Consider the following 22,691-nt stretch of genomic DNA (forward strand, 5'->3'; position numbering starts at 1 on the left):
TGAGCCAATCGTCTTTACCTATATTGCCTCTCTCCCTCCATCCCGCCTCCTCCGGCGCCAGCGGCCAATCCGCGCGCAGAGCGCCCGGCCAGGCCGCCTCTGCTCTCCTTTCGCCACCCGCGCGCCGGAAGTGAGGTACGAAGCGAGCCGAGCCGGGAGCTCTCCGCCAATCAGCGCGGGAAGACTTGGCGGGGCCGCCCAATGGGGGCGAGGGGGCGGGACGGGCGGGCGCGCGGCGGCGGCGATGATCGAGCAGCACAAGCGGAAGGTCCCGGGCGGCGGCCCCGGCCCGGGCCCCGGCCCCGGCCCGGCTCCGGGCGCCGCCCCCGGCCCCGACCTCCCGCTCGTGCCCACGGCGGCCAAGCGGCCCCGCCACGACCTCCCGGGAGCGCCGGGCGGCGGCGGCGGCGGCGGGGGGCAGCAGCAGCCGCCGCCGGGGGCCCTGCTGCAGGCGGTACGGGCGGGCTGAGGGGAAATGGTGGAGGGGCCGGGGCCCGGAGGGGAAATGGCGGAGGGGGAAGGCGCTGGCCGTGCCCCGGGGGGGTGCCCCGTCCCGCCGCCACGGGGCCGCGGTGCTTCGCCCCTCAGCCGACTCACTCGTTGCCTCCCCGCAGGGCCCGCCGCGATCCTCCTCCCTGCAGGCCCCCATCATGCTGCTGTCGGGGCACGAAGGCGAGGTGTACTGTTGCAAGTTCCACCCCAACGGCAACACGCTCGCCTCTGCCGGCTTCGACAGGCTCATCCGTGAGTACCAGCGGTGCTGGCGGCGCCGGGCTCCGCTGCCCCAGCGAGCGCGGAGCCGGGCCGGGGCTCGCCTGGCTTCGGGCAGCCGCCCCGTGCCTCTTCCCTTAGACTACCGTTAGTTTCATTTCAAAAATCTGCTTGCTGAGTCCATGTAAAGCGCGTCGGCGCTTTGCCAGGCGGTGAACAGGAAACGTCAGGCTCCTCGGACAGGTTGCTGTCCAAGTAGTGTGGCTTTTTCCTTGGCTAGGGTCAGTAATGTGCCTTGCTTGTCCTAATTCTGTATTCGCTCATCCCTTGCGTAGGTTACTATGCATTTGTGTCTGCACCAATCTTTGGAAATACATTTTTTAAGGCTTTTGGCTTGCTAGAATGGGTTGGAGTGGCTACCTGTTTTTCATAATAAATTCACCTGTATCTGAAATCGTAAATCACCTTAAAAGAGCTGTGTGCTTTCTGGGGCTCACCTAGCCCACTTGGTACTCTTTTATTGCTATATGTCCTAGATGTGAAGAGATGTTGGCTACTGTAGGTGGTTCGTTTTAATGAATTTCGGGAGAATCAAGCTATCCACAGCGAGTGCGTGTTTACATCGTTCATTTACTAATCTCTCTCTTTCTGTCCTTTAGTGCTGTGGAACGTCTATGGGGACTGTGATAATTATGCCACCCTGAAGGGACACAGTGGAGCGGTTATGGAGTTGCACTATAACACAGATGGCAGGTAAATGTCGTGAGGTCGGTTTTCTGCCTCACTTCTTGCTCTTTCTGAACAAAGTCTACAGACAGTTTTGGGAGAGTGGCAGCATCTGTCATGCACCTCAGCCACACTCATTTAGGTGGCTCGTGAGGGGCGCTTGGCAGTTTTCAGGGCAACGTATTTGCTGCTGGCCAGCCAGACTCCTTTAGAGCTCCTCCTGTTCATTGCAGCTGCTTAGTTGACCTTCATTAATGGTACTGAAGAGGAGCACTTGTACTGTGGCTTTCCCAGGAAGGGAGTGTGCCTGCTTGAGATTAAGCAAAAGATATGGAGCTACTTGTGACCTAGGAGTGCCCTTGATTTCAATCTTGAGGAACACGTGAAAGTCTGAGCTGGTCTTGAGCGAGATGCTGGTTGGTTGGGGAGTGAAAGAAAACAAGTGAGATATTTCTTAATTTGGAAGATTGTTCCGCTGTTACATCTTAACCAGGAGTGCTACAAAGAATTCTTTCTCCTGTGTTCTCATCCTAGATAGTGTTTGAGCAGGTGGAAAACCAATACGTACTGATCAAAAAATGGGTTTAGATGGGAGCATCTCCACTGTACTTGTTCCACGGTCATTCAGTCTGCGCTGACCAGAATTGTCTTTGCACCAGCCTTTGCATATTGGGCGTAGTTCTTCTCAATGACATGTTTGTGTTTAACGTTTCGAGCTTTGCTCTCGGTACTTGGGAGTAACAAAAGTAGAATGGGAGAAATGCCTCTGAAATGGAGAACTTCACAGCTGTTCTTCTCCGCAGCATGCTCTTCTCAGCATCCACAGACAAAACAGTGGCGGTGTGGGATAGTGAGACGGGAGAGAGAGTAAAGAGACTGAAGGGCCATACGTCATTCGTTAACTCCTGTTACCCAGCAAGGCGTGGACCCCAACTTGTCTGTACGGGTAGTGATGATGGGACAGTGAAGGTCAGTGCGTTGTATAAGGAGATAGTCCTTTTTTGTTTTTACTGGTTCAGTGAGTTAAATTCAGCCTTTCTTTACTGTCTCATAATTTCATTATCTAACAACTTCAATAAAACTTGATACTTCTTTTCCTTCCACGATTCTTTGAGTATGGGTTCAGGAGATGCAGTTGGGATACCATATTGGAGCAGCCTAAACAAACCATTGTCTCATTAAAGGAGGACTGTCTTCTTTCTGTGTAACAGTGTGCTTGTTTGTGATGCATTGTAATCGATATAGATTTAATGCAAAATAAATCAAGTTTTACTGCAGTGTAGAACAGCATAAACAAAACATGAGGAAGGCAAACAGGTACTGAAATCTTTTACTCCAGCTCCTTCTTGCCCCGTCCCCTATTTTCAGAAATCGAAAAGTCCTGTGTTCCTGACCATAGCATGTCTCTGCTATTATTTTTGTAGCTAACTCTTGAGATCTAAAAAAGTGAGTTTCAGTAGAGCAGTCAGAGACCCGGCAACGTGTCTGCAACTTTCTATGATTTTATTGTTAAATGCCTCTCTGTAACTTTTAAAATTGCCATATCTTTTCAGCTGTGGGATATCAGGAAAAAAGCTGCTGTCCAAACATTTCAGAACACTTACCAAGTCTTGGCTGTGACTTTCAATGACACCAGTGATCAAATCATATCGGGGGGCATTGACAATGATATTAAGGTATGATGATTTCTATCTTGTGCATCTGTTCTGACTTTACACACCTTTTCCGTCCCATCAGATTTTGATTGTAGCGAAATGCAAGATATAGCAATGGTCGAGGGAAAACGTGGAAGCCTGTTGGTTAACTTTACAGTCACAATAACTGCGAGGACCCACTATGCGCAACCTCTCTGTTGGCACAGGCCTTGTAAACTATTAAGGAGTCGTTCCAAGGCTGTTTGCCATGTGACTGATGATGTCCCTGGGCATGCATGCCAGCACTTCTGTCACACAGTGGAGGTGAATGCCATCCTCTGAGAAGTGATGTGGTATGCTAGCTCTTCTGGCAGATCGTCTGTCCCAGAGGCAGGTAGGGCTGTGTGTGAAGTGGACTAAAAAAGCTTAGTGACGCATTCGCACTCTTTGCCCTCTTCTGCAGTTTGCTCTTGCAATTTATTTTGTCTCTTGCTACTGTGGAAAGCCCTTGTTTAAGAGCAAGCTCAGTGTTTCATTCCTTCCCAACTGAGATTCTCTGGATAGCTTTACAGTTCAGTAGGTCTTTTTATGTTTTCAGGCTCAGGCTCCAGGCTTACCTAGGCATGGGGAATGCGTCCTTGTCAGAGAGCCATCACTAGGTGTTGCACTGAAATGGCATCTTTTCTGACTGCCCCTTGGAAGTAACTGGGAAAGAACAGCATGACATTTTGGGGGTTTGACTGCCCCTTGTCTGTGCCGTTGCATTGGGCAGTGGAATTTGAGAGCTGGGGGAGCTATAGCCAGATAGAAAGCGGCTCCTACATGCACGAGGCTGCTGGCATTTAGCTCCTTGCTGCTACTGTGGTTTGACATGTTAGGTAAGAAGTCTTTTAAAGGGTAAATCCTGTTTTTCCTATCATGCATCTAAAACTCTAGACTTAAGAGTTTATCCATTCAAATCCCACCCTGCTGAAATAGAAAGCTGATTCCATCAAATGGCTGGTCAGCGCCTGCTTGAAATTATTTGGAATCAGCAGTTCCGATGGTCTTCTCTGTCCTCCTGTTACGCCACAATTTCATGTCTGCTGTCTGAAAGGTATGGGACCTTCGCCAGAACAAGCTCACTTACACGATGAGAGGACACGCGGACTCTGTGACAGGCCTCAGTCTGAGTTCAGAAGGCTCTTACCTGCTCTCTAATGCAATGGACAACACAGGTACATCCTATGCAAACTGAAAGTGCAGCTGTACAGGCAGCTTTCTGGCGCTACTTTCTTAGGCTAGCCGTTGGACGGCTTCAGGTGGCATTTTGGAAGGAGCAGCTCAAATTGTTCCACGTAGAAGAACGAGAGAGTCAGACATGGGATGGGCTGAAGGGAGTTTGGCTCCAGAGATAAAGCTGGAATTTTTGTCATTATGACGGTGACAATTGGGTTCTTTGCAGAGAGGGAGCAGCTGTATCAGGAGGGTTTGTCACGTCTCCCAAAGGGCAACGAGGACACATGCCATAGTACAAGTTATTTGCGCAGACAGTTGAATGTGATCTTGGCTTGGCTTTTGTCAGGGTGGTTCAGCTGTTTCCCCTCAGCAGGGAATGACACTACTGTTTCCAAACTGCTCGTCTTCTGTGTGTGGGTGCTCAGTGAAGCGGATCTGATTAGAAGTGTGATCACGAAGCGTATTAGAATAAAACAAATGCTCATATAAGGAGAGAGTGGCTCATTTGTGTAATAGTTGTATTTTGTTTTCCCCTTCCTGTTGGCAGGAACAGTGTCTTGGTATAACTATTAATTCTTGCATTTGAGCTTTCATATCAAAGCTTTTTGCAAAGGGAATGTGAGCTGCTGCTTTCCTTTTGCTTCTGGGGAAACCTAGTTGTGAGCAGAGCAAAGAACATGATCAAGTCTGATCATCAGTAGTATGTCTTGGCAAAAGTAACGTTTCCAGAAACCCTGCACCCATGTTTCCTTGCATCCGTGACTCAGCGATCTTCAGCTAATTACTGTTAGCTCTGCTCTGTTGCAGTTCGTATCTGGGATGTACGACCGTTTGCACCTAAAGAGAGATGTGTAAAGATATTCCAGGGGAACGTGCATAATTTTGAAAAGGTGAGTGTACTACAGTGTGTATATATATATACATATATATATTTTAACACTGCTGCCATCTATTAACTTACCTGTAAATTGTTTTTTAAATTCAAGTATAAACCAGAAAGGCTTTAATAAGGACTCAAAGATTAATGCACAAAGTGGGATTCCAATTAAAGCTGCAGTAACAAGATTTCTGTGCTCAGTTCAGCTATAATTAGCTGTAAATTAAGTATTTTCTACATTTACCGTCTACTTTGTGTGAAATAGCAGGACACTGGATGTTTCCAGTGATGAAGTAAATCTGTACTTACCATCTCATCTTTCAAAGGGAGAGATCATTAAAGTGGTGCTCATGATATTTGAAGTCTCGGGGTGATTTTATTTTGAGTAGAAGGGGAAACTCAGTCTTATTTTGGAAATAGAACTGTGCACCTTCTTTTATTTTAGAATCTTCTGAGATGTTCTTGGTCCCCAGATGGGAGTAAAATAGCAGGGGGATCAGCAGACAGGTGAGTTATCGCTGTGTTTCTCTGTTGCCGTCAATCCCAAACCGTTTTGCCAGTGTTCCTTAGTCCAGACCCATGAATCCAATGAGGCTGGATCACCTCTTAAATATTTGAGTATGAAGAGTCAGAGTTGTGCATAGAGGCGTGAAGACCTGACCGACCCCCTTGGTGTGCTGTGACCGTTGTCTGCAGTAGTTACAACAGTGATGTGTTTATGTTGGTTTTCTGTCAAAGGGGAAGCACTACACAGTTAAAAAACTGTCTTATTATCGAAGGCTGACAAGAGGTCTGCACTACTGCTAATGTTCAAACTGGATCCAGTAAGAGGAGAAGCAGATGACAGGAGCGTCCCTGTGGGTTGACTAGGTCTCTTACAGTGTTAGCAGCAGGCTCCTGTGAAACTCTTTTGGAAGCAGAGAGTCTGCTGAACTGGTGCATAGTGTTGTGATTATACCGATAAGGACCATGCATATCAGCAAAATTGCAGAGTGGTGGCTAGCAGGAAGAGCCAGTGGTATTCCAAGGATCGTTCTTGATTTTATTTTCATTAGTGAGCGTGAAGAAGTAAAGATCTGACTAAACTAGCATTTATGGAGCTTTTAAATGAGAAATCATATAAGCTAAGGCAACAAAGGAGTAAAACAAGTAGCAGGAGGAAGCCTGTGGAGGGTCTGTGCCAGGCACTGAAGGTCACTGTGAAGGATAGCAACCCTGCTGGAACGAATTCCGATGCACTCTCAGTGACATCGAGACAGGAATTCCTGCAGGCCAGAGTCCAGGGCATGGAGCAGTAGTAATCAGCAAATTAATGAGTTTCTGATAGTGGATAGGGAGAACGTTAGCTCTTACAGCCCAGTTACAGTGGGGCCAGCTGTCACACGAAGTGGCTGAGACCCGACTCCTTTTCCAGTCCTGCTGGGTAATAACGGCATTGCACGCGGGTGACAGAATATCTGTTATTTGTTAACGTACGAATGCCGTGGCAGATTCCAGAGCAAGCAACCTGATATGGTGAAGCGTTGCATGAAATATTAGGCCATTAGGTTAGTTCTGCAGGTGCTGGTGTAGCTGTGCAGTCTGACAGCATCTTTGTTGTGAAATGCGTCGTGAAGTGCATACAGCCAGGTCCCGGGGTGGATTAGATAAGGCCACGCGGAAATATTTCTGTTGCTATCTCTGGGCTTTTAAACGTTTTTTGAGAAGGAATCTCTGATGGGAAAGCAAAGCAAGATTAAATGTTCCCCTTCTCTGAGTAAAAAATAGGTGCCCAGTGAGAACTCTCTTCTGCATTATGTGGAACGTTTGTGTGTATGGGCGCGTGTCTGTCTCTATGTTGTCGGAACAATTATCTGAGTCATTTTTTTGCTTTTGATCCCTTCAGAGGTGGTTTTAGTTAAAAGAACTACTGAAAGTGCTTTCCTGCTTTGCAGTACCAAAGGGAAAAAACAGCAGCAGATCCTGTGAGAAAGGATTTGATACAGTTCTTGCCTACTAAGGTGAAATAGCTGTGGTTGAAGAAATGCTGCTGTAAATAGCATTCACAACTTGGGCTGCGTGCTTTATATGTTTCAAGAAAATAATTCAAAGAATGGTGCTAACCTGAAAAGGAATGTGCTTAACAAAGCAGATCTGCCCTGTCTTCATATCCAGAGTCTTTTCTGACTGGCCAACAAATGTTAGCAGTAAGTCTTGGTGTTGTTTTGGGGAAAAGAAACCGAATTCTAGTCCAACTAAGAGAAAAGTGTAACTGCAGAAGCGAATCATGTTCTCTGTCGGGTTTGCAAAGCCCTGTCAAATGGAAATGGACAGGTGAAACTGAGGAACTTGTCGATAGCATTGCATAAGCCTGAAATGCCTTGGTATTCAGAGCTTGGACTGTTTGCGGGACTGATGAAAGGTGTGTTTACCTCAAGCCCTTTTGAGTTTGTGAGGACTAGATGTGGTGCTGCAGAGTGGCGTTTATAATAGAGTCCTTGCTTTGGAGGACCGTAACGTAGGTGGCTTTTACGCGTGTTCTATTCTTGCTTGGTTGTCCACCATGCCCTTACCCCTTTTGCAGTGTCCTCTTTTACATAGCCTTAGTGGTGCCTCTTGAGCTTGAGGGCAACGGAGTTGCTCTTCACGCTGAGCCTGGACAGCTTCTGCACTGCCAGTTTCTTTTTTTCTGCCCACTGACAGATTTAGTTTTAGATGCCAGTCACCTACCTAAAGAGCAAAGCATGAAGGCAGAATGAGTGAAATCCAAAATTGGCAGCTTTCCTGAGCCACTGATTTTTTTTGAAGAGATGTGAACCTTGTAGCAAATGACATTTCATGTGGTGAAGCCCTTATGTTTGGAAGGGAAGTTGTGCGGGTGGGATACAGTGTTGTCCATCCTGGTTTGTAACATGTTGCTCAGAGCTCTATAGGTTCTGATTTATGAAAAACCACTCCTACGAAAGTTCCTTATAACTAGGGTCAAAGCACCACTTTGTTTTCTCGTGGAACTTGTGTATTATCCGAACAGGTGGCTGCTGCACCGTACGGACAGCAGTCAACACCCACAGCAGATGGTATTTTACGCGGGGAGATAGTCTGAGTTCTTGGGCACTGTGTGAGTTGCAGAAAGGTGGTTTTTTCCCCCTCTCTGAGACTGTTTATAAAAATAATCTGCTTAAAAGCTGCACTGTGCATGGCGCCTGCAGTGTAGTTCTGACCTATTAGCTGAAGAAATCTGGCGGTTTTTGTGCTGTCCTTCAGCCAAGGTAAGGCAGCACCCAAGCGTGGTGTGAGCCCACAGTGAGGAGAAAGACCTGAAAGAGATTAATCAAAGGGCTTGATGCAATTTGATCAGCCCCTAATAAATGCCGAGATGTGAATCATGACTTTAGTGGCGTAGCAGGAAGACGCCCATATATAACGGTTGCTGACTGTGAGGAATTACACTGTAGCAGGGGTTGGGGAGAGGAGAGCACCCAGCTGCCACCTCACCACTTGCCTGCCAGCCTGCACTGACAACAACTGCTGGGCTCGCAGGCACGTGTTTGTGAGGACAAGGACAGTCCTTTCCATTCCTGATGCTACTTTTGTCCCTTACTCACGTTATTGCTGCTACGTTGAGGGTCTCTCTATGGCCTCGTATTTTCGAATGTCTTCATGCCGTGATGGATGAAACGGGGCTGTCCTGCCATGACAGTGGCAAGGTTTTAAACAGGGAATTGGCATGTCAGCCGATACCTGCTCAGACCTTTATTCTTTTGAATTCAGCAGTGCTGCATTTTCTCTTTGTTTACCCATGCTAATAGCTGCAGTTACTACACTCTGGGTGGTGAACTGCTGCAGAAAGAAGCCATAGGTTTGGGAGGCAGATGCTTTCCATTTTAAAAGTGCCTGCTCTCATAACAACTGTCTTACAGGTTTGTCTATGTGTGGGACACCACATCCAGGAGGATTTTGTACAAGCTGCCAGGCCACGCCGGCTCCGTGAATGAACTGGCTTTCCATCCGGAGGAACCCATTAGTAAGTCCTGCCCAACTCAAGTCAGCTGGGGAAATAGTTTCAGGGCTGGCATAACTGCTCATTCCTCCTGACAGCAGCCCAAAATCTGCCTGTGGCCCAGAGCCTTGGATATTAGAGGGAGATTTGTGGGGAAGGGAATCCACTGGAGGCTGGGGTTGGGCCAGGTGTGCCCTGGGGCCCTGGGCTGAGCAAGGGAGCTCTACTTCTAGCCAGATGGAGATGTGGGTAACACCATCTGTACAGCTGCTGGTCCTGTGGTGATCTGGACTGTTTGTGAACTACAGGTGGCCATAAGCTGTTGCTTGGCTGCTGTTGTCAGAACTTGTGGAGAGACTTCCCAAGGGCCATGGAGAAACGGTTTTGGGTACCTAGGTTGGACATCAGCAGTATAAGCGTTTGTTCAGTGACCATGTGATGACAGTTATAGAAGTCTAGGAGCATGTCTCTAACGCAGGGTATCTAACTTAGCCAAGAAGCTGTAGGCGGCAAACATGGCTGTTGGAATTCAGTCTTTTTGTCCCCGTTCTAGAGCTGTCCTACTCCAGGTAGGTACTCCAGGTATTGGTAGGCGAGAAGCCACTCTTGGTGGCTTTTTCAGAGCCATTTTAAGCACAATGCATTAGCAGAGACCGGGCTTCAGATTGGTTTCTTAACACGGTTTGTAGCACACGCAGGACAGTAGGGTGACAAACGGTCACACCATCAGCCAGGTCACCACATTGCTTTGGCCAAAAAATTGACACAAGTCAACCCTGAGGAGAGGCCGAGTTCAGCTATGCTGGGTGTGAGAGTCTCTGCAGTAATCTGGGGGTGGGAGTTCAGGGCAGTGAGTTATGGGTTTGTTCCTTGGTTATTCATTGCTCTGTCTTCAGATCAGAGGCTATACTGAAGGAGCAGAGCAATCTTTCGTCTCTGATGTGGAACGGATTGTTTGTAACTGTGTTCTACTGCGCTCCTCTTTGTGAATCAATCGCTCATCTTAAAATAAAAATTAAAAAGTTCTATTAACATCCAAGAATGCTAATATTGCAGATTGCTCCACCCACTCCAAAATACTCATCTGCATGGAATGGTACACAGAAGGCTAAAATGTGGCGAAATTGCAGACATCAGCCTATATGCTTTATGCAGAAATGCCCCCAGATCTCTCATGGACTTGAATAAAATAGTTGTCAGCGTCAAGAACAGTGCTTCTGTGTTGGGATTGTCATTGCTTTGACGCTTGCATGTAGAATACACTGAACAGCCTTTTCTGAATTGAGGTGGTTCAGTGTCTTGTTAGGTCTGACTGCCAGCGGCAATTTCCCTCTATTATGATAAAGACTAACAGCCCATAGCAGCTTTCTTAGAGAGCCTGTGCCCTCTAGCGGCCTGCAGTCCTGATGGTAGTGCCCAATTTGCAATCTGAACACTCCTTGCAAAGCAAATAACGCTTTGGGATATTTGAGTGCGTTATCAGCATGTTTATATGCCTCTCTTTACCATTTTAATGCTTAGACATTACAGTAGGTACACCTTTATGTCTGTCTTGGGATAGGGGAATGGCAGCCAGAACGTGCAGCGTGTGATTAGGTGTCAAACTAGTAATTACATGAAGTGTTTTGTGGGGAGCAAATCAAATTTGGCTTTATAGATAACTTACAACAAGTGAAATGCGTCGTTAAATCCAAATGGTGTATCATTACTGGAGATCTCAAACTATTCTGTTTAATTTTCTTATTTCTCCCTTCCTCTTTCTTTCCCACAGTACTCTCTGCATCCAGCGACAAAAGGCTATATATGGGGGAGATCCAGTGAAGCTGAAAAGAAGATGGCTTGATTTATGCCCTTGAGATCTGTGGTTTACAGAAGTAGGATTAACTTGCTTCTAACCGATGCCAGCCCCTTCTCACTCTTGTGGTAATGGGAAAACGTTGAAGCAGCTTGATTAAACAAGCAGCGTCCTTTGCAGGCTGTAACATCTGCATGGTCTTGCTGTACAGCTTGCTTTTTTTTGTTGTTTTTTTGTCTCCTCCTTTGGGGAAGAAAGAAGAAAAATTGGAATTGAAGAAATTTTGGTTTTGGCTGTACAAGAGACTGTTGAACCCTTACCCAGATAGCTTGGAATTTGTAAAATTAGTTTAAATTCAGTATGTGGCTTGTATATTCCCTGCCCAGTTTCTCTTGATTGTTTTTATACGGTCAAAAATGAAATAGACAGCTTTTTACAAGAACTGTGTGGATGGGATTTATTGTTCTGTCTTACTTTCCTATTATACAATATTAAATCAAGGCCCTCACTCATACATAATCCAAGGGAAGCCATACGCTTTAACTTCAGAAGAGCAGCTTTATTTTTTATTCATGGCGATAAAAATGACCACGCTGGAAATAATTATTTGGCTACTGCTGAATCCTGTTTTCTTATTTGGAGTAAAATCCAGTCTTCTGTTATAAATAAATGTAAAAGGGGTGAATTTTCTATGATAAGCACAGTATATATGGTGTTCAGCGCTGGAGAAACCAAACTGGTTGCACGTCCTCTTCCTCAAATCAGGCTGTCTTGGCAGGGATAGTGGCTGGGTCATAGGCAGTGGTGCTAGATGGTAGCAGGCCTTCAAGCAGATATATATCAGCGTGGTGGGCGTCAATACTTGCTATTGTAGGAAGTAATTAACTTTCCAGCCATTTAAGTTCCTTCCCAGCTGGCTTGTTGCCACCCTTCCCGAGCCAGATCTGTGTCCCACGTAGTCCTGTACGCGTCCAAATCTGTGCTTGGCCTTCTGACTTGAGTAGGGACCTCCATGGCCTGTGGCAACACAAGTCTCACTGACCTCAGTGCTCGGGGGTGACTGTGCTGGGAGGACGCAAGATTACAGGATACTTGTGAACTGTCTCAGCCTCTGTTGGAGGGGTTTCTGGGGGATGTGTCTGCCAGACCTTGCCCTACCATCACTGACTCCCTGCCTGGTTAACTTGACTTGCTGCATCCCAGTACCCAAACCCCTTGCAATGTGCTGTGCTTGTTACATATTCAAAGGGTTTAAGCCAGAGGGAACTGTTTGCTCTGACCTGTATGGCCGAGGTTGAAGCCGGCATTAAGGCCTTAGCTTCTGGCTGAGCGACGGCTGGTCTTTGTGAGAACATGCAGCGGAGGGAGGTGCCCCTGTGCTGCAGGTAATTGTGTCTGTTGTTAATTAACTTGCTGTGAAGAGTACATGCTGTATTTCTATTCTGAATGTGTCCAGCCTCAGCTTCCAGCCATTAGGTTTTTCATCCTTTTTCCCTGCCGTTTTTCAGTTCACTGCCTTGGCTCAGGTTGTACCAGCTTTTTCTCACTTCTTGCTGGCTTCCTGCCCTGCTCCAGAAGAGGTTGTCTGAAGGCTGCAATTCAGGTGGGATGATGAGGTGTGGACATACAATGCTCCCACCCCAACATTGCCGTGCTGTAGGGCTGTCCTGGACAGTTGGCAAGCATTTGACCGGGAGGAATCTGCTCCAGCCACCAGGTATTTAAGAGCTGGAAAATCGTTGCTGTTTGTACAGTGGAAAGGGAAGAAGCACAAAGCTGTTTTCTTTTTGAGAGTGTTTCTTCTCCCTCCTTTCCTTGCAGGGGGAGATGAGCCAGCGCTCTTGGGGACAAAAGAGACTGACCAGCCTTTAAGGAGGAAGGGAAATGCAGCTGCATGTTCCCCAGGAGGAGAGGTGAGCATCTCCCCAGGCCTGGGGCAACACATGCACTGAGGTATGTGACATGTGGCCCCTGTCTTTGGAACCATTGCTGTTCCAGCGCTGTGTCCTTACGTCAGCAGCTGGCTTCAGCCAGGGCTGCAGAGCACCTGCAGCTCTTAGGATGCAGAGCCTCGCTTGCTCTTGTGTTTCTCTTAAAGCCCTTGGGGTTGGAGCAGAGCTGGTCTCAGCTCCTGGATCGTAGATCATTGCAAAGTGGCTTTGGGATGAGGTAGGGGTGCACTAGAGAGCGTGGCTGGGTTTAACACTCTGAAAACTCGAACCGTGCCTCATTTGCTGACCCTCCTAATTAGCTGCGTTGACGTGTTCAAGCATTAGGTTCATAGATCTGGACTCTGCAGAGCTCCAGGTTCAAACCCAGGAAGGATCAGCTTCACATCTCCTCCCAAGATACTGAACCAGGTCCCATTCTGCTCCATTGCCATTGTTCCCCTGACTCCCCGCAGGAACCGCGGGTACAGGTGAGCCCATTCAAACCGACCTTGAAAACCAAGATTCTTTCTGGCTGGTGGAGCCTGGACCCAGAGTGCTGCTGCAACCTGGGGTTCTGCACTAACCTCTCTGATCGCTGCAAAGCTGCTGCTGCTGCCCTTCCTCATCTTCTGCTGTCCTCAACCGCAGCAGTTTCTCCTCGTGGTGGAAACCACCCTGTGGCTGAAGGCAGTGGTGATACAAGGGGTGGGCAGGATGATGATGAAGACAAGGGAAGACACATCACCAGATGCTTCATGGTGAGCAAATGTATCTAAACACAAACGAGTCACCCTTCAGCAGGAAAGGCAGGCGGAGAGAGCTGGAGGCAGGGGGAAGATTTATTTTTAACTCTGCAGCGCATTAAATAACATGCCCTGAAATGCATGTAAATTAGAGCTGTGAATCCAGCCGGGAGCGCTGCGATTTGGGCCAGACCTCCCTGGAGCCGCGGCTGCACCGTAGCGCATGGCTCTTCGCCCACGGAGCACTGCTGCGCCTGGATCCTCTCTCAGCGGAGCTGCCCAGCAAGAAGGATGGTTTAATATTTAATAACCCCTATTATAAGCTTCAAGGGGACTGTTTTATTTAAATATATGCCCAAGCGTCAAAGGCAAGAGAGATTCGGAGCTGAGCTGCATCGTCTCCAGGCCTAGCTGGCAGTTACAAGATAATAACCCTGCCATTTTCTGAATCAGGTTTGTTTAAAACAAAAAAAAGCTGGGATGATGAAGACAGGGAGGAATGAGATGGACACCAAAGAGGGCTTCGGACCTGGAGGCTGGCGAGCAGCACAGGGTGTCGGGTTGGGAACAGACTGGGGAGCCAGAGAGCTGCCAGCATCTGCTGTGATGTGCTCAAAGGCCAGGTTCATCCCGTCGTTTGGTATCCAACCTCATACTGGAGCGCCCGGATGTGGCCAGCTGCCTAAACCCACCTCTACCTCCAGGATGAAGGATCCTGCTGAGGCACCAGCGACTTCAGCTTTGTTTTGCAAAAGAGAAGAGGAAATAGGAAAAAAAAGAGGTTGTTTCTGAAGTTAACGTGCAGCAGTCCTGTGGTTCGCCTCTGGGGTGCGCGGTGGTCCAGCCAACGTGCACATGGGTGCAGCTCGCCAGATGTCACGGCCCCACGGAGAGCGGGCACCCTTGAGCCCGAAGGCCTCCCCTTGCCAGGATGCCCTTGCAAGAGGGCTGCCTCGGTGCTGATTGCCGATAAAGAGACCATATCAGCCAGCCAATCAACATGAGGTGAATGCGCCTTATTAATTAAAGTCTCTCTGACAAGGGCTGCAGAATAATTAACTTGGCAGCAGCTCCTGGCATGGTTCCCACGCTGGGAGCTCAGCACCCTGGGGTCCAGCATCCTGGCCGGGCACTGCACGTGTGGCTGGGACGGCTCGGCAGCGGCACAGCGGGCGAAGGGCTGCGATACCTTGAGCGTGGGAGCGGGACCCAGCGCTCTGTGACTCCCAATTCCCCCATGTGCTCTGGGCTGGACATGCGGTCCGGCATCCCCTCCGAGGGACCCGTGAGGCTGATGGCTCCCAGCGAAGGGGAGCTGGGGGCCCCCAATCCCAGGACACCCCCTCTGTTGCTTTGGCATGGGTCTTTGCCAAGCAGTGACCTAGGTGGGGGAATTGATTCAGATTAAGACTAATCCCCCGAGGCCACCTGAGGAAGGGGCAAGTGGGGCAGGAAACCCACCCTCCGCGATGAGCAGGCATCCTCTTTGCATGGAGGGCTTCTGCCCCTTAAACTGCAAAAGCACAGCAGTGCCAGCCAAGCCCCAACAAACTCGCCGCAGCAGTGAGTGTCCACCCCGGCTTCTCCGCTCCTGCCCGTCACTTGTCTCTAGGCGCGGGAGCTGGGGCCATGCTGCGGGGGCTGCACAGATAAATCTCGCTCCTTTTGCCCGCCTTAGGGAACCAGTCGATCCAACGCACCTTAGATGCCGATGAAGGTGGAGACGCAGGCCCTCGACGCTCTGAACTGCTGCTGCCAATTACCGTTTGCAATTAGGGCCGGCTCGCCGCCCGTCTGCTCAGCTCAGCAAGGTGGGAGATAAATCGGACTGGTTCCCCGCGATCCGTTCCCTGGAGAGAGTCAAATATTGATTTAAGAGAGGTGCCTACCTGCTCTTAATGGGACACGTGTGCAGTGAATCGTAACTGTGTCCCAAGCTAACAATTTGTGGATTTAATCTAATTTGCTAGGGGGGTTTGAAGGGTGACTGAGTTAACGCTGTTCTTTCTCTCCCTGCTAACAGCCCCCAGGAGGGCAGTCAGAGCTGAGCCTTTTTAACGCTCCGCAGAGCCAACGTGCGGCAGCCGGCCACCGAAATCCCTAAAACGACGGTGCCCGCTGCCGGCTCACTGTCTCCTTCTCAGGCCGACGCGCAGTGCCGCCCTTGCCCTTGGTGAGCACGGCCACCTCTCGGAGCCCGTCCCATGCAAGAGCAGGGCGAGCTCCAGGACAGGACAGCAGCAAAGTGTTCGATGCATAATCCGGGTGCAGAGCAAATTGTTTTCTTACACAGGTTCCTTCCTCCAAGGGAGGTAGTTGCTCGAGAGATTTTCTACTAGAGATTAAATCTGGCCCGGGACCTAGAGAAACGGCCTTTGTGAAACAGAGCTGCTGTCCCTGGGGGCTGCTGGCTGCTTCCTGATTTTTTGGACGGGGCTGCTCAGGGCGAATCCCCCTGCCCCTCTCAGACCAGAGGGTTTGGCAATGCCCAGCGATGACAAGCCAGTCGCAGAGGCGGGTCCCCGGCAGATGCTGCAATCCCGGCGGGATGCTCCCGGACAGCTCTGCCCCAGCACAGAGCCACCCTGGGGTCCAAGTCCCCCAGGTTTGTCCAGGAGCTGTGCTGTGCTGGAAGTGTGCGTGGGGCAGGACAAGTTGGGATTAACAAGGGGGATTTTCCCACTCTGCAAAGGCTTTTCCCACCGCGAGGTACCTGCAACCCCATAATTCACCAGGCAGTGAAAGAGCAGCAAAACAGCACCTAAATCCCTCACATTGATGGGGACGGTTTTCTCCTTGGTGTTAGCAGCCCTTAAATCCCAGTCGCACCCCCAAAGCCCGCGCGTGTCCCATCCCTCGGGTTGCCATCAGCCCACGGCAGTGTCTGCCGGAAGAGGGGTCGCTTTGGGCCTGTCGCCACCTGGGCCGGTGTCGGGGGACCCCGAGGCCACCCCATAGGGCTGGGGACAGGGATAGAGAGTCGGCGCCTCTTGGGACAGAGAAGCAACGGTTGCATAGGAGGAAGAAAGCCTGTGAATGTGTTTTACACCCCCGTCCCACCTCTCCCACCCCCCACAGCTTCTTCAGTGATTAGTGCCCCTGTCCTTCCGCAAGAGCTTTTTGCACCTTTTCTGACTGCTGCTTGGCAGCTTATAATGAATTTTGATAGTTAACAATAAGCAAGCGATAATTTCTAAAAGAATGGAAAACAATTATTTGCTCTATTGGGGGATTAGACGATATTTAGGCTCTATTTAATGGCAAACTAATTAAATTACATGAGAAACCGAATAGAATCTTTTTTTGTTAATTATGAATTTGCAAGCTACAAAGGCTAAACGATGATGGATTCTGTAATCTGCAGCGCTTTTAGCTATCCGCTGCGATAAGATGACAACTGAGCAAGAATGGAGCGAGTGCATTTTAATTTCTATATCGATTTGATAACAGCCGGCTGCATAACGATCCATTAACGGTGATCGGCAGGAACTGACGTTGACTGGCAGGCCGGTGGCTAATTGTATTAAAAACCAGGGAAACATTGTTTAAGTAGATGCATGTTATTCCTGGAGGAGGTGAGAGAAACTGTGCGCCGTGCCTGAACATCCATTACTCTTTCCAGAATCACAGAACGGCTGAGGTTGGAAGGGACCTCTGGAGATCATCTAGTCCAACCCCCCTGCTCCAGCGGGGTCACCTAGAGCACGTTCCCCAGGACCCTCTCCAGACGGCTGTTGAACGTCTCCAAGGATTGCTCCCTGGGCAACCTCTTTGAGCTGATGCAAAGCCAGCGTCCCTTGGGTGCCCGGCCTGCGGGGTTTAGGGCTGCTCCCAGGTCTCATGAGGAGGGATTGCGCCGGGATCTGGGCTGGCCACTCTCCCCGTGCCCACAGTGGGGGAGCCTGGGCCAGGCTGGCATCTGGCACCTCTAGCCCGAGATTTGGGCTCGCTCTCACTGAGCATGTGCCAAAATCCCAGAGCGCAAGCTGCACCCGTGACCCATTCCCCCGCCTTGGCCTTGCAGGGCTGCTTGGCCACTCGGGCATCCCGCTGCATTAGGGCCCCCATCCCTTAAGCGCAGGCTGGCTCTCGCAACGTATGCGCTCCTCCCCAGGAGCTGCAGGCCCCGAAAGGGTTACCCAATTACCCGACCGGTTTAATTGCTTTCAACTTGGGCTCGCGTGGATGTGGCAGGATGATTTGCGTGTGTTCGCTCCGCGCCGCTTTACATAATGGATTAGAAGTCATATCTTTTCGCTGTCGCCCTAACCCAGATAGATGGTTCCCCTTCCAAGATTTGTTTGCCGATAAAGACGCCGAAACGATCGTTTCGTCTCATTCTGAGAGGCCCTCGAACGCCATAAATTACCGCCCCGGGTTGCTAAAATGCCCCGTTGCAGCTGGTGAGCACCGCTGGGCTTTTGTGTCTGCAGAAAGGCTCCTCGCGGGCTGTCACGTCGGAGCCAGCCTCTCCCCGGGGATGGCAGGACGTCACCGAGCCCCGGCTGGCAGCTGGGAGCAGGTGGGCAGGAGCTGCCCTGGCCCCCGGCACGGACTCGTTGCCGGCCTCTAAGTTTGCCCCCAAAATGCCGTGTCAGGCTCCAAATCATTGCCAAACCCGGAGGACAGTTTCAGCTGAAAGGAAGGAAAAAAGGAAAAAAACAAAGTGACGAGGAAAGGGCGGCCTGCTCGGGTGCAACAGCTGCGAAACGTGATGCTCCTTCCCAAAATGACTCATTTCAAAGGGAACTTAACCCCCATGATGAAAAGGGCAGGATCTCCGGAAAAAAAACATATGGCTCTTACCCCTTGGTTTTTTTTTTTTTTTGTTTAGCCTAAACCTGCTGTTTTTCCTCGTTTTGGCTTTCACAAGACAGCGAACCGCAAATCCAAATTGGCTTGCCTCAAAGCGGTTTTTTTCCCCCGTTAAAAATGGCAAAGGTTTGCTCTGATTTATGGCCATCTGGATTGTGGGTGACGCTGCGGCTCTTCCTGGGCCGTGTCTTCCGACCCGGTTTGGAAACGACGAACAACTCGCACGCCGGCCGCACGTCCTGGGGCCCTCGGGCGAAGGGTCTTTCCTGAAAATAAATAAATAAAGCAAAATGTGCCAGCGTTTTTCTTTGATTTCTCTCCGCTCTGGATTTTTTGGGTTAAAAAAAAAAAAAAAGAAAACCTGTGTTGGTTGTCTTGAACTAAGAATAGACATTCTTTGGTAAAAATACCAATGTAGTGAAAAATCCAACTTTTTTTGCATTCTGTTTAGATCGCTAGCAGATAAAACATCCCTCTAGCATAAGGGCTGGGCAGGATGCATCATGTTTTGGCTGAAAACATCCACGTCAGGTTGAAGAAGACAACTTTGGGCAATCCCGAAAGCAATCAGCCTCGACTCGTTGCACCCCGCGAGCGTCCTGGGAATCGAGGACGGTTCACAGCCGGCGCTGCCGCACCCGGGGTGTGGAGGGACCTCAGGGCCATCCTGCTGCTGGTCCCAGAGCCCACGGTTGAGCAGGGCTTCATATGCCGGGGAGCAGCCTGGGGAAGGGGTCCCGGTGGCCGCGGAGCCGCGGGCGGGAGCGGGGAGCCCGCGGGGCTGCCGGCAGCGAGCGCCAACAGCTCCGGTCCTGCAGCGCTCGTGGGTGGTTTGCAAAGCCGGCCCGTTCTCAGCTCCTAAAAATATCGCGTGGTGCATCCCCTACATCCCTCCTCGGTGCCAGCAGCAGGGATGCAGCTCCTACGGCCGCGGACCTCCCCCCGCCCGAAAAACCGCCTCCGGAGAGACCCTTCCGGAGCTGGCAATTCCCCTTGGGCCCTGGCCGGCGGCGGGAGCCGCGGTTGGACCTTTCCTCCTGCGCCCGATGCGTCTGAGCATCAGTGAGACAGAGGCTCAACCCCGTGGGGAAACTTCTCCTTTTCAATCAGCAGAGGTCAGTAACCGAGCTGCGCAGCATCGCGCCGTGCTGCCCGGCCTGCGGGCAAATCCCGCGCCCGCGGGATCCATCCCGGGGCCCTGCCGCCAGCTCCTCGGCGAGCAAAGCCACCCCGAAGCCTCCGGCCGGCCGAGCATCCCGCGCCCGGCGCTGCGGTACCCATGGGAAGGCACGGGTGCGTGCCGGGGATGCCTCGCGGCGGCGGGCCGACCGCCTCTCCTCGCCGCTCGGCCGAGACGGGCTCGCCTGCGCCCGCTCCTAAACCGGCAGCGAGCTCCAGCGCAGCGAGCGCCTTTGCCTCCGCCACGGCGGGCACCGGAGCAGCGCGCCAGCATCCTCCGGGCCGGGGCGCGAGCTCTCACCCGGCCCCGCGGCTCTCCAAGGCGTCGCCTAGGGAGGAGGAGCTCCCCGCTAGAAACGTGCCCGTAAAAGTTTATCCTAGCGCCTCTGCATTACTTTATTTATTTACTTATTTATTTTCTTTCAGCCTTGCGAGCCGGATGCTGCGAACAAAGCAGCCTCGGTGGCTACCAGGGTCTGCCCGCCGCCTCCTCCCCGCGGAGAGCGCCGCGGTCCGCGGGCGCGGGGACCAGCCTGCCTCCCTAAGGAGCGGGCAGCTGAGCGCAGGCTGTCATCTCCCGCGCGAGCCATTACCATTTGAAAAAAGAAGGCGATATTAAAACAGAATGGCTCTTCCGCGAACAATGCGTCTTGTGTACATCAAAGCACTTATCTTCACAGCTTCCTCCCATCTCCATGAATGAATAATGCGACCCTGATTTAATTTCCTCCTAATATTTCCTCCGTAATTTGCGTGTCATCTGTTTTCGTCCTTTTCAAACGAAACACCGAGGGTTGCGGGGTCTGGGAGGAGGGTGGCAGGGTACGCGCGGAGCAAGCGACACAATGTTCAGCCCTTTCCCACCCGCTCGCAAATAAAGTTATCTGCTTGCCTTCCAGTGAAGCGGCTTGACATGGTGTATTGACCTTTTTCATCTAAAATTGATTCCCTGCAAAACTCCACCTGGTTGAGAGCGAGGCAGAGTCTCAGCGCCATTGTCTCCGTTTTATCCGTCGTTATTTTACATCGGCATGCTTTGCCGGTCTTTGTTATTTACTGGAAGCTCCGGCAGCCTTACGCTGACAGGGAGGCCTTGGGCGGCACGGACTTGTCTAGCAGTTGCCGAAGACACGTTGAAGGGTCTGATGGTTTTTGACCCCTGGGAGGGGATTAAAACATCCCCTAGCTCAGCTAGCATCCAGCCATCTCTCCCGGGTCCCTGCTTAAGAGCGCTCTGCTCTGTGATGCCCCTGATTTTTGGTGGCGTGCTTCTTGCGTTCACAGCAGCCCAGTGCTTTCTGCAAAACGCGCCCTCTGGCCGCGCGCAGGCCTTCCAAAACACGCCTGGGGGTAAGCACCAGCTCCCTGCATTGGCGGGGAGAGAAATTTCTTCCGCGAGAAATGAAGGAAAAGCTGCAGGGGTGGTAGCTGCGGTAGGCTGGTCCCAGCAGCGGGCGAGGATGGGTGGTCTGGCTGCGCCCTTGCAAAGTTGGAGGGCTGGGTAAGGCCACGGCCAGACCGACACTCGCACGCAAATGCCTCTGTAAGGCTCTGGCCCCGCGCAGGGTTGCTCCAACGCCTAAGTGCGTGCAGGGCTGGTTTAGTAGGCGCTTTGTTGAAAAAATCCGGGCTGAGGTTTAAGAAAACACAGAACTGAAAAGCAGCGAACTGTTCCCGAGTCCTTTTGCTGCTGGGTGACAGTTAAGGAGGAGGTTTCTAAAGCACTGGGTGGATGGAAAAGCACCATCCCAGATATTCCTCGGCAGATTTGCACTCTCCAATTCCCCAGCAGCTCTGCTTTGAAACGAGGACAAAGGCGAGCAGCACGGGTGGCGGGTAGGGGCCGTATCCTGCCAGCCCTGTCTGCAACTGTCTCCTTGCCCAGATCTGCTGGATTTGGGCTGCCTGAGCCCTGTGAGAGGAGAGACCCAAAGCTGGACAGCCGGGCCCTGTCTTGGCTCTTTGGCCAGCAGTCGCCCCCAGTCCTGGGGAGCCACGTGCGCTGGGCTGAGGACCCGAGCGCTGCAGAGGGATCGCCTGCGCTTTCCTCCCAGGACTAAGCCAGCGTGTCCTTCCTGCATGCCCAGGCGCCTGGCTCCCTGCCCTGGCCCCGCCACCCCAGGGTGGCTACCGGGTCCCCGTGCCTCGGGTCCAGCCACCATCCACAGTCTGCAAAGGGCTGCAGGGCCGGGGAGGGGGCGAGGGAGGAGGCAGCAGCTCACCAGCCCTTTGTACTTGAAAAATCGCTGGGATTTAACCCTGCAGGTTCCCTACCACCACCACCAGCATCACCACCACCACCACCACCAGCATCACCACCACCCTGCCCAGCCCAACCTGCCTTCGGGTGCGGGGGGCAGGCTGGGAACCCTGCAATTAATAATAATAATAATAAAAAAAAAAAAAAGACAACGCTAAAAAGCAGCTCGACCGGGAGCCGCGTCTGCAGCGCCGGAGGCGGCTCCCTCCCCGCAACCATCCTTCCCCCGGGCGGGCGGCTGCGGCGCGGGGGGCTCCCCGCGACGCCCGGAAGCCGCGAAGGGCTCGGAGCGGGGCAGCTGTGCCCGGCCCCCCCCCCCCCCCCGCCGCCGCCCGGGCCGCGGCCAGAGCGCGACGCGCCTTGTTCCGGCGGCGGCGGCGGCCGGGGGGGGGGCGGGGGGGGGCGGCCCGCCCTGCCCGGCGCGCCCCGACCCCACCCGCCGCCGCCGCCTCCCCGCCCGCCCCCGGGGCGCCCAGCGCGGCTGTGCGGGAGGCAGACAATAGAGGGGCCGGGCGGGCTGAGCGCAAAACTGCGCGCCCCGGGCATGGATGGCGAGGTGTGAGCGGCCCCGCGGTGCCTGCGCCGGGGGATGGGGCCGTAAGCGGGCTCGGGGAGGGGGGAGCGGGGCTCCGGGTAGGGGGGTGGTAGGAAGGCGGGGAAGGGTGTGGGGGGGGCGATGGCCCTTTCTGAGCGCAGCCTGCTTCTGTGCTAACCTGGCAGGATGCGGGAGACAGCAGCGCCGCTGGGAAGAAAGTAGTCGGGCTGGCCGGCGGCTGGAGAGCGGGACATGTTGCTGGTGCCCTCCTGATGCTCCCCGAGCGCT

At 52.0% G+C, this 22,691-nt stretch overlaps 1 protein-coding gene and 1 long non-coding RNA gene across 2 annotated transcripts; one reads left to right on the forward strand and one right to left on the reverse strand.

The window, feature by feature from the left end:
• Window positions 1–235: 235 nt before the first annotated feature.
• Window positions 236–11,382, forward strand: SNRNP40 (small nuclear ribonucleoprotein U5 subunit 40). Its single transcript, XM_068917068.1, has 10 exons — window positions 236–454; window positions 615–744; window positions 1,371–1,464; window positions 2,241–2,406; window positions 2,991–3,113; window positions 4,168–4,288; window positions 5,097–5,179; window positions 5,612–5,673; window positions 9,066–9,169; window positions 10,917–11,382. Exons 1-10 carry the CDS (start codon window positions 245–247, stop codon window positions 10,964–10,966), a joined length of 1,143 nt encoding a protein of 380 aa, XP_068773169.1. The 5' UTR covers window positions 236–244; the 3' UTR covers window positions 10,967–11,382.
• On the reverse strand, window positions 11,132–22,653 carry LOC138061998 (uncharacterized). The gene is made up of 2 exons (XR_011135946.1): window positions 22,582–22,653; window positions 11,132–15,464 (listed from the first exon to the last, which is right to left on the reverse strand). It is a non-coding gene; the product is annotated as an uncharacterized lncRNA (long non-coding RNA).
• Between the last annotated feature and the right edge of the window lie 38 nt (window positions 22,654–22,691).

Source organism: Struthio camelus, chromosome 23, assembly GCF_040807025.1.
Source record: "Struthio camelus isolate bStrCam1 chromosome 23, bStrCam1.hap1, whole genome shotgun sequence".
Classification (NCBI taxonomy): domain Eukaryota; kingdom Metazoa; phylum Chordata; class Aves; order Struthioniformes; family Struthionidae; genus Struthio; species Struthio camelus.

What these genes read in the sequence shown, in the direction of transcription:
- SNRNP40 (XM_068917068.1), top strand. Translation starts at nt 245, where the DNA reads ATGATCGAGCAGCACAAGCGGAAGGTCCCGGGCGGCGGCCCCGGCCCG. An exon ending in TAATGCAATGGACAACACAG is followed by an intron (nt 4,289 to 5,096) that starts GTACATCCTATG and finishes GCTCTGTTGCAG; the next exon opens with TTCGTATCTGGGATGTACGA. An exon ending in ACGTGCATAATTTTGAAAAG is followed by an intron (nt 5,180 to 5,611) that starts GTGAGTGTACTA and finishes CTTTTATTTTAG; the next exon opens with AATCTTCTGAGATGTTCTTG.